At 32.4% G+C, this 11,131-nt stretch overlaps 1 protein-coding gene across 1 annotated transcript; it reads left to right on the top strand.

Moving 5' to 3' along the window:
* The first annotated feature begins 7,430 nt into the window (after positions 1 to 7,430).
* Positions 7,431 to 8,554, top strand: LOC143044351 (melatonin receptor type 1B-B-like). Its single transcript, XM_076216345.1, has one exon. It carries the CDS (start codon positions 7,437 to 7,439, stop codon positions 8,403 to 8,405), a length of 969 nt encoding a protein of 322 aa, XP_076072460.1. The 5' UTR covers positions 7,431 to 7,436; the 3' UTR covers positions 8,406 to 8,554.
* Positions 8,555 to 11,131: the final 2,577 nt, after the last annotated feature.

The raw sequence follows: 11,131 nt of genomic DNA, 5'->3' as shown, positions 1-11,131 counted from the left end.
TTAGAAAGGTATGTCTACCTATTTTAAATTGTCCCTGAAGTGTATGTTTTTGAGTTTTTCACACTTATAGCTGTTATTTTGAAGATAATATGAGCTAGGATAAAAAAAAAACTACGAAAAGAATCAAATTGAGAATGGAAATGGGGAATGTGTCAAAGAGACAACAACCCGACCAAATAAAAAACAACAGCAGAAGGTCACCAACAGGTCTTCAATGTAGCGAGAAATTCCCGCACCCGGAGGCGTCCTTCAGCTGGCCCCTAAACAAATATATACTAGTTCAGTGATAATGAACGCCATACTAATTTCCAAATTGTACACAAGAAACTAAAATTAACATAAAATTAACAGCATGACAGCACGTCTGTGTTGACAAATTATCATTGATATGGTCGTAAAAACTGTTTACAAAACTTTGATTTTTTTTTATACTAAGGCTTTTTCTACCTCAGTATATTATGGACTACATAAGCTGTATTTGGCAAAACTTGTAGGAATTTTTGGTCCCCAATGCTCTCCATCTTTATAATGTATTTGTTCTTTTTAACTCTTTTTGATTCGAGTGTCACTAATGAGTCTTTTTTTAAGACGAAACGCGCGTCTGGCGCAAATACAAAATTTCAATCCTGGTATCCATGATGAGTTTTGCTTACTTAGTATGACTATTTGCCATCATGAGTTGTTTGTCGTATTAAAACGTCATTTTATTTTAACCGTTTGTATGGGACTTTATTATATTCCTTAGTACATTTGCACACAAATTGTGACACACACACACTTTAATAATTCATATATACAGCAACGGGGACTTGTAATGATAGGATGGGAATCTTGTATAGATATAAGTTGTTGCAAATGTTAATATAACAAAGTGTATGAAGAGATTGATTGAATGATTGATAAGTGTTTAACGCCACTGTCAACACTATTGTACCATTTCGTTGCTAAAATAATTTCTTGTAGGAGGAAGCCAGAAGAGAACAACCTACCGTCTGGCTGAAAATTGACACTCCTAGTCAATTAACAAGATTAGCGAAGAGCACAACTGCCACATGCGGGATTTGAGCACACAGCATTAGTGTTGACAAGCTAATGACACAGTAGTTAGACTGCTAACTCCGCCACCGATCTTTTTTTTTAATAAAAAAAAGTCAGAGTGACAGCTGGCTGGTTATTTTGTTAAACACATTCATGTGACATGTGTAGATGTATGTCTTTTTCTTCTGAAATGGGCCTAAAAGTAAGTAAATTCATGTAACCTTTTGACCTCATAGGTGAGTGAGCACAGGACCCTGTGTAGAACTGACTATTGACTCTCCCCGTCATTATTATTAATCTCTTCACATGTTCATATATATCAGTAATTGTTACCATATTCATACCGATATCATATCATTTTACTCTGAATAAATATTGTTTAATGCTGATGTACCAATCGACTATTATAGTATATACAGTATCTATTTTTTTAATTCATCATCTCATTATTACTGATGACATTGCGACAATTTAAGTAACTTGTTTTATTTTTTTGATGGTACTGAATAGCAATAATTAAAGTGTATTGTCATATTTATGATATAGTCCTATGGTGTGCTAGCAGCTGCGTGGACATTGCTTGCAACAGGAAAAGGAGATTTGCCCAGAATGCCATTGACTTCAAAAGAAGTTGAGTTTTATAAGTCAAATGTTCCTAGCTTTATTTGGTATATTTATATACTATCCTTTGGTCATTTGTTTATCTTAAATATACTTTAAAGGTCATACAAATGAAAATAATTATTAACATTTACAGATTAGATATACACAATTACCGTCTTTGTTTGATACAGAAAAAAATGCAACACAATGAAAAAAATAATTACGTATAAATGACGTCATGAAAGTATTTTAGAAACAAAAACATTTGAAAAGCTTGATAATAGTTATCAAAGGTACCAGGATTATAATTTAGTACGCCAGACGCGCGTTTCGTCTACATAAGACTCATCAGTGACGCTCATATCAAAATATTATAAAGCCAAACAAGTACAAAGTTGAAGAGCATTGAGGATCCAAAATTCCAAAAAGTTGTGCCAAATACAGCTAAGGTTATCTATGCCTGGGATAAGAAAATCCTTAGTTTTTCGAAAAATTAAAATTTTTGTAAACAGGAAATTTATGATAAAACTTTTTATAATTTCAGGGTCGTATTACAATAATGTAATTATAAAATTGCACGATTCTTTTAATAACTTCATTGGTGTGTAAAAATGTGGAATAAAGCACATTTAATATGAAGCGCAGGTTGGCTTAATTCTACAAAATATGAGCACGATCAACACTTTTACAACCCTTTCAACTTTTCAAAAGAAGCATGCACTCGTATAATTACAGTTTTGGCTACAACCATTACTTAAAAGTCAAACTATAGTTTTTTTGATGGTACTGAATAGCAATAAAGCGTATTGACATATTTATGATATAGTCCTATGGTGTGCTAGCAGCTGCGTGGACATTGCTTGCAACAGGAAAAGGAGATTTGCCCAGAATGCCATTGACTTCAAAAGAAGTTGAGTTTTATAAGTCAAATGTTCCTAGCTTTATTTGGTATATTTATAGACTATCCTTTGGTCATTTGTTTATCTTAAATATACTTTAAAGGTCATACAAATGAAAATAATTATTAACATTTACAGATTAGATATACACAATTACCGTCTTTGTTTGATACAGAAAAAAATGCAACACAATGAAAAAATAATTACGTATAAATGACGTCATGAAAGTATTTTAGAAACAAAAACATTTGAAAATCTTGATAATAGTTATCAAAGGTACCAGGATTATAATTTAGTACGCAAGACGCGCGTTTCGTCTACATAAGACTCATCAGTGACGCTCATATCAAAATATTATAAAGCCAAACAAGTACAAAGTTGAAGAGCATTGAGGATCCAAAATTCCAAAAATTTGGGCCAAATACGGCTTAAGTTATTTATGCCTTGGATAAGAAAATCCTTAGTTTTTCGAAAAATTAAAATTAAGGTAAACAGGAAATTTATAAAAATGACCACATTATTGATATTCATGTCAACACCGAAGTGTTGACTAGTGGGCTGGTGATACCCTCGGGGACGAAACGTCCACCAGCAGTGGCATCGACCTAGTGGTGTAAATAGTTATCAAAGGTACCAGGATTATAATTTAGTACGCCAGACGCGCGTTTCGTCTACATAAGACTCATCAGTGACGCTCATATCAAAATATTATAAAGCCAAACAGGTACAAAGTTGAAGAGCATTGAGGATCCAAAATTCCAAAAAGTTGTGCCAAATACAGCTAAGGTTATCTATGCCTGGGATAAGAAAATCCTTAGTTTTTCGAAAAATTAAAATTTTTGTAAACAGGAAATTTATGATAAAACTTTTTATAATTTCAGGGTCGTATTACAAAAATGTAATTATAAAATTGCACGATTCTTTTAATAACTTCATTGGTGTGTAAAAATGTGGAATAAAGCACATTTAATATGAAGCGCAGGTTGGCTTAATTCTACAAAATATGAGCACGATCAACACTTTTACAACCCTTTCAACTTTTCAAAAGAAGTATGCACTCGTATAATTACAATTTTGGCTACAACCATTACTTAAAAGTCAAACTATAGTTTTTGCTCTATAACTATAGCATTAAGAGAAAAACTGACAGGAGAAAACTGTAAGCACAAGTTCTACCTACCCTGAAAATATCTGTGCACATGTTTTGTGATCATTGCCCTCGAAATATTGAATTTTATTTTATTTTCACATATCCTTACCGTTGTTTCAAAAACAACAATTGCTAGGTTAAAGTGTAAAATGCTAAAAAATTTCAGCATAACAAAATGTATATATACCCACAGAATTACAGAAATATAACCACTGGTGTAATGTTGTTTTCCCTGAAATATTCTTGTATTTTATTTCTGTTGCTTTAATCATGAACATTTTGTGAGCTAGGAAAAATACCAGAGGGACATTCAAACTCAAAGATAGAAAATAAACTGACAACGCCATGACTAAAAAAGACAAACAGACAGTAGTGTAATTCGGTCGGTCATATTTGTGGAAAAGGTCCGGATTCTAGTAACAAAGAGTTACAAAGAGTAAGTGTAAAACGTGCATATGAAAGTCTTTAAACTTATTCTAAAAGGTTATCTATTCAACACTGTAATTAGATCATTGAATATTGTTTTTATTGGTATAAATATTGATTTTGTTATCAGTAAATTAAAAGCTAACTAAATATTACTAGTATGTTATATGCATATACATATTCATGGATCTACAATCTGTCGATACCTGTAACTTAGCACTGCACAAGGTCATGTTTTTCTCTGGCTGTTTATGACGTCTTAAACTAAATCAATGGGATGTTGGATGTGTACGGATTGATAGTTTAGTCTTAGTTGCATGATTTTTTTTATTAGTTGTTAGTGGCTTTGAACTAGCTGTCAGATAACTGCGAGTACTCACAGATCTGTTCATTGTGTCTTTTTTGTGTCGGGATGTATAAGTACCGGGCCACGTCCACTTGTATTTTTGTCCATCTAATGAGTTAAGCCTTTTTCAACTGATTTTTATAGTTCGTTCTTATGTTGTACTGTTATACCACTGTCCCAGGTTAGGGGGAGGGTTGGGATCCCGCTAACATGTTTAACCCCGCCACATTATTTATGTGTGTGCCTGTCCCAAGTCAGGAGCCTGTAATTCAGTGGTTGTCGTTTGTTTATGTGTAACATATTTGTTTTGCATTCATTTTTATTTTACATAAATAAGGCCGTTAGTTTTCTCGTTTGAATTGTTTTAAATTGTCTTATCGGGGCCTTTTATAGCTGACTATGCGGTATGGGCTTTGCTCATTGTTGAAGGCCGTAAGGTGACCTATAGTTGTTAATGTCTGTGTCATTTTGGTCTTTTGTGGATAGTTGTCTCATTGGCAATCATACCACATCTTCTTTTTTATATTTAATAGAAAAATGGCGGGTTTTTTTTATCAGGTAAGGGACACAAGGCACACAGTAGGCCTAACTCTCGTTTCTTGAGAATCTTCTGTATTAGGTATGCCTCACAAGAATAAAGTAACAAGTTAGCAATCAGAGGAGCAACGTTTGGTTTCCATAAGAATATTGATTGTCTGTTGAAAAACACTTCCTCTAAAGATAACATTTATGTGTATATTGCAATTTTCATCCACAGTTAAATTCGTTTCTATGTTTAATGGTGTTTGCTTTTTATACGACCGCAAAAAAAAAATTTGCGTCGTATAATGGTATGATGTTGTCGTCGTCTGCGTCGTCTGCGTCGTCCGAAGACGCATTTAGTTTCCGGACAATAACATCAGTTTTAGAGAATGGATCTCTATAAATTTTTAACAGAAGGTTCAATAGCATTAAAGGAAGGAAGGTTGGGATTGATTTTTAGGGTTGTGGTCCCAATAGTTCTGAATTTAGGGATAAAAAAAGGCCCAAATGAGCATTTTTCTTGGTTTTCGCACAATAACTTAAGTATGCGTAAATAGAAATCTATGAAATTTAAACACAAGGTTAATGACCACAACAAGAAGTTAGAATTATTTTTTTCGGTGACGTTCTGAATTTATGGTTTTCATGTGATGATAAAGAATATGTCTAGGTTGTGGTTACATATGATAAATGCATTTAGCGGATCACAGTGGAGTTCATCTGGGGTTTGTTGTAATATACTACAGTCTGCAACTATGTATACAGTTTGTTTTTCTGGTGACCACAATTATTTGTACACTTTAATTTAAACTGTAATTGTACTGCTCCTCGGGGCGTCTTGATTGTGAAAAATAAAAATTGTTGTTGTTGTTGTGGTGATCCTTTGTGTTTAACAGTTTGTTCAGATGATTTTAGGTAAGGCCAACTATTTCTTGGATTTTGACAAGACCAGTTAAAGAGTCTCCAAAGACATTTCCCCCCGAGTTCATTCGAATTTTTTTTTTACAAATTATAAAAGTTTGCTTTGTTTCAGAAATCAGATATCAGAATTCATAAACTATAACAAAAAAAAAAAAAAAAAAAAAAAAAAAAAAAAAAAATTGTAACCTTTTCTTGTAATAAATTTTGGTTCGACATTGTTAATATTAAATGTTGTACATAACTATGTGACCATTCCTTTAGCATGTGTCCGCTCGGGTACTTGATAGACATCATCTAGTTACATTATATATCATCTAATAATTTGTTTCATTATTTGTTCTTAGATTATGGTAAAACACTAACTATAGTTGTAACAAAGGGGTAACAACGGTGATGTTCTTCCGTAGTACTTGGATCGGTAACTGATATATAATATCCTATTTCATGATCACAAACACTCATTTTCGTCGAAGTCATTCGTGACTGCAGGTGAAACTATATTGCGTGTGAGTGTAGTTGGTTACACGTTAATTAAATCTACAAAGCCTGTAGTGGCCTAATTATAGTACTTGTGTCTGTCACACCTATATACGGAATGGCATTCGGTGAGTATCTATTTGGAATTTTTATCCGTGGAGTTATACATACTAATAAGACGAGATATTTACTGGTGTTAAAGACTAATCACGTGATTACATTTTATATATACTGACTGTAATATTCATATCTTTATTTGTTTAAAAAAAAACCTTGCAGGATGAACCAATCGTGTTAACATTTTAAAAATATTTACCCGCTTTCTGAGTTTGAGCAAAACCATTTAAAAGATTTTTCATATTTTATTTTATTCCTGAAATATGATACGTTTTCATTTGGTCCAAAATTGTAAGCAATAAATTGTCAACTGTCTGGGTTTCTACGGTACTTATCTATCCCAAATCCATGTATTTTTTTTTTAATGTTATATTTGTTATTCTCATAGGATTTTGTCTAATGCTTAGTCCGTTTCTGTGTGTGTTACATTTTAATGATGTGTCGTATTTAATGCGTTTCCCTCAGTTTTAGTTTGTTACCCTGATTTTGTTTTTTTGTCCATGGATTTATGAGTTTTGAACAGCGATATACTACTGTTGCCTTTATTATTTCTAATGAATGTTAAAAAGGTATATATATATATATATAAAACAATTTTACGTTGTAGAGGCTTACAAACCATATCACGTTTGTAGTGGTTTGCAGATGCTAACTTTTTTTTGCTTTTATATACAATATTACAGTGTAGGCTTCATTGTGCTAATTGAGAGTTATGACAGAAAAACATATCTTAGAAAGGTTATAATAGGCCATGTCTTGAATTTAGTGAAGAATCATCCTTTTATGTCTTCAATTAATTGTTATTGTTGAATTTCATTGGTCACTAGTGAGAAAGTCATACCTGTCAAATTGAAATATCCAGCTGTCCATATAAAAGAACAAGCTGATAACACATTCAACATTATAAACAAGCACAATGGATACATTTCAAGAAGAAATGAGGATATCAATAACTGTTGTGTGTTCTGTTTTGATGATATTTGGAATTCTAGGAAACATTATTATCATACTTACAATCATAAAGAACAAGAAACTCCGAGTTATGATGAATGTGTTCGTTGCATCACTGGCGTTTATTGATCTTCTTATTATTTCGTGTCTCTTACCGTTTAATTTGTATACGGTACTGACAAATGGCGAGTATGTGAGTAAAACATTATGTAAAATCAATGGAATAATGGTCCACGTGTTGTTTACGAGCAGCCTTCAGTATGTAATGGTGATTAGCATTTCTAGATACGTAAAAATATGTCACCCACAGAACTTTATCTCAGTATTTAGTCCAGGGAACACGGTCTTTATTTATGTATATTGTATGCTGTTGAATTTGGCTTTTGTACTTCCGTTAGTTTTTGATTTTGAAGAAAATGTCATCTTTGATCGATCCCTGCATATGTGCATTTTTAGTCGTTACGAAAGCAAGATGTACTCTTGGGTTTTCGTAACTTCATGTTTATTTATACCTGTCGGTGTTACAATTGTTTGTTACATGAGAACATATCACATCGTTATTAAAAGTCGAAGAAGAATTCATTTAAATTATGTTCACACAGTAAACAGAAATTCTGATAAACTAGCATCAATCAGACTCCAGTTTTGTGTGTTGATTGCTTATTTGTTGTTGTATATTCCATTCGGATTGACTTGTTTGTTGAACAAAGAGACGCTACCAGATATTTTTCACACAATATCAGTTTATTTGGTCTACGCTTGTAGTACTATGAACGCTTTGTTGTATGGATTATTCAACGGGAATATACGATCAGTATATTTTAAACTATTCAAACGACTAAAAAGAAGACACGGGCAAGTACTACCAATACCTAGGCAAGCATCGAATTCAATTTTTGTAAACGTCTTACCGATTCCGGGTAGAAATATGGATGAAATACGATTGGAAATATAAAAGAGCCACGAGAAAGTACTACCAATACATAGACAGGCATCGAATTCAATTTACATAAACATGTTACCAATTTCGATTAGAACTATTGATAATTTACGATTGGGAATATAAAACTAATTATTGCATCTGTTTAAAAGTAGGACAAAGGACTAAATAAACTAAAAGCAATGTAACTATCGTTGGGATATTCAGATGAGTATTTATAAAATAAAATCATATACTATGAAATAATGAAATCGTTTAATATATTTTTTGTATTCAGTTTTCTCAACACATTCATCATTTACCTGCATAACAACATTCGATCAAAACTGGTATTTTCCTTGACGTTGCTTGAAAACGATAAATGTACTGCTAAATACAGGTATTAACTGGACCTTTCTATAAAAAGCTACCCCTACCAGGTCCGTTTCTGTTATTTATGAAACTATGAACGTTCAAGCCATTATAAACAATATCTTAAATCAATGTCATCTGTTCTTATACATGTAAAATTAATTGAAATAAAACATTAACAGTCATTTTTTAGGGTATTTTAATTAAATTATTTTACATTATTAGTGAATTATTGATATAAATCATAAAGTAAGCAATTAATCTTTTTGTAAATGGTACTTATTTTAGCATGACAATAGTTGTGAGTTGTATTCTAGAACAGTATAGAACCTCATAATATGATCTTAATGTTAAATGATAAAGTGTCAAAGTAATGTATTCCTATTATAAATGTTTTGGTTTGAACTCCTGTATCACATAGGCATATGCATTGTAAAGGTATTTAGTGTCATAAGGTGTTTTCGATAGGGTTTAGGCAGGCCCCTTCAGTTGAAAGTGTAAAGGTCATTAAAACTTTCCATAATTGGTTCAAAGTTGCACTTATTATTTGTTTTCTTGTTTTGTAAACATTTATTGAAGATAGTTATTTTAAATGTTTACACACGTTTATCCCTTGCAAGCATTGCAACATCATTTATTCAAAAAAATGAATTATACAAAAAAAAAAAAAACGTAATGGTCCTTCATCCAACACTGTCATACTGAAATCAAAAGTGAAGACCACCTTGGATATTTAAGATCCATTGTATTGACCATTTGACTGGGATTGTAAAAATCGGGGGCGATTTATGTAGACTTTTGTAGAATGTTGGCTATCTTTGTGCCATTTTTACCTTTTTGTCATGATTTTTGCTGTCTGTTCGTCAAATGAGGTTTTGGTACCTTTCGCCTTTTATACCTTGTAAGTTGTGTAAAATGTAAGTACATGCATTATGTGAAGTTTTTAATTGTCCACTGCCAAGAACAACTATGTGTGTCATTATGCGAATGTGTTTGACACAATTTACTTACAGTTATCATGTTACCAAATAAACATTTATCAGTAAAATGGTGTAATCTAAATAAATAATTCAAGTGACAATAGTAACGTTTGCCCTATTATACCAAAATGTACGTAAATGAAACAAAACAATAAAAAGTAAAATATCAAAAATATCAAACTCAAAAGAAAATTCGAAACGGAAAGTCACTCAACAAAGAGCAAAATCAAAAGCTCAAACACATCACATGAATGAAAATACTGTAACATTCCTGACTTGTTACAGACATTTCCTTATGTAGAAACGGTGGATTTAATCTGTTTTCGTATCTAGCTAAACATCTCACTTGAATGACAGTTGCATAAAATTCTATTATATTGATAACAATTTGTGAGCAAACCAAACAGACATAATAGAAAAAAGCCAAAAATTCGGGTACATCAGTTAACATCGTGTTATAATCTTTATCGCTATGAAAACAAACAAATATTTCAGCAAATAAAATCATAACGGCATGCAGAATCTTTATAGATAAAGCACATAACACAAGAAGAAATAAAAATGCCCATAGTACAATACCACAATGGCGGGATGCATAAATACCAAATAACACAAAAAGGATACTATCAAATATTGACTACACAGTAAGATTAGAATTATGCAAAGACAAATGAAAAGTTACATTTTAATGTTGTGTCGTTGTTTTTCTCTTATATTTAATGCGTTTCCCTCAGTTTTAGTTTGTTACCCCGATTTTGTTATTTGTCGATAGATTTATGAGTTTTGAGCAGCGGTATACTACTGTTGCCTTTATTCAGTACATAAAATATGTAGTTCAAGACCATCATGTATGTGAAGTTGATACGCAATATTTAACAGCAAGGTATAGGTATCTTCCGATGGACTTGACATAATTCATCCATTTTCAGCTCAGACACTAGTGGCATTTTATAAAATTTGAGTAGCAGCTACCAGCCGAATACCGAATGAGTTGGGAAATACATATCAAATGTATAAAGACAATGCTGCTAATGTTTCGGACATTTCTAATTAGAAATGAAGATTGTCTCCCGTTTGTCATAAATTCTTTAATAGTTATCCCACGATGACGCGGTGTGTCAGTGCAAGATCACCCCGATGGCCGGAGGTCAGAGTGTTATCTAACACTGACACACCAAGTCCGATAGTTCTGATAGTTCGTATCCAGTCGTCCTGGTGTAGTGGTTGTGTCGTGGCTTGATATGCTAAAGGTCTTGAGTTCGAATCCCAGCATATACACTGGATTTTTTCTACGTGAATTTTGATAGATAGTCTTTTCCGTATAATAGTATATTTAATTATAAGTTTTATAGTGGATTTGACATTCCCGCCAAAATGTTACAGAACAAAGGAAAGCATGCATAACAAAGA

This window comes from Mytilus galloprovincialis, chromosome 1, assembly GCF_965363235.1.
Source record: "Mytilus galloprovincialis chromosome 1, xbMytGall1.hap1.1, whole genome shotgun sequence".
Lineage (NCBI taxonomy): Eukaryota > Metazoa > Mollusca > Bivalvia > Mytilida > Mytilidae > Mytilus > Mytilus galloprovincialis.
The sequence above is the reverse complement of the archived record's forward strand: the minus strand, read 5'-3'. Positions and strand labels throughout refer to the sequence as shown.

Coding starts and splice junctions, on each gene's coding strand:
- LOC143044351 (XM_076216345.1), top strand. CDS start 7,437: ATGAGGATATCAATAACTGTTGTGTGTTCTGTTTTGATGATATTTGGA.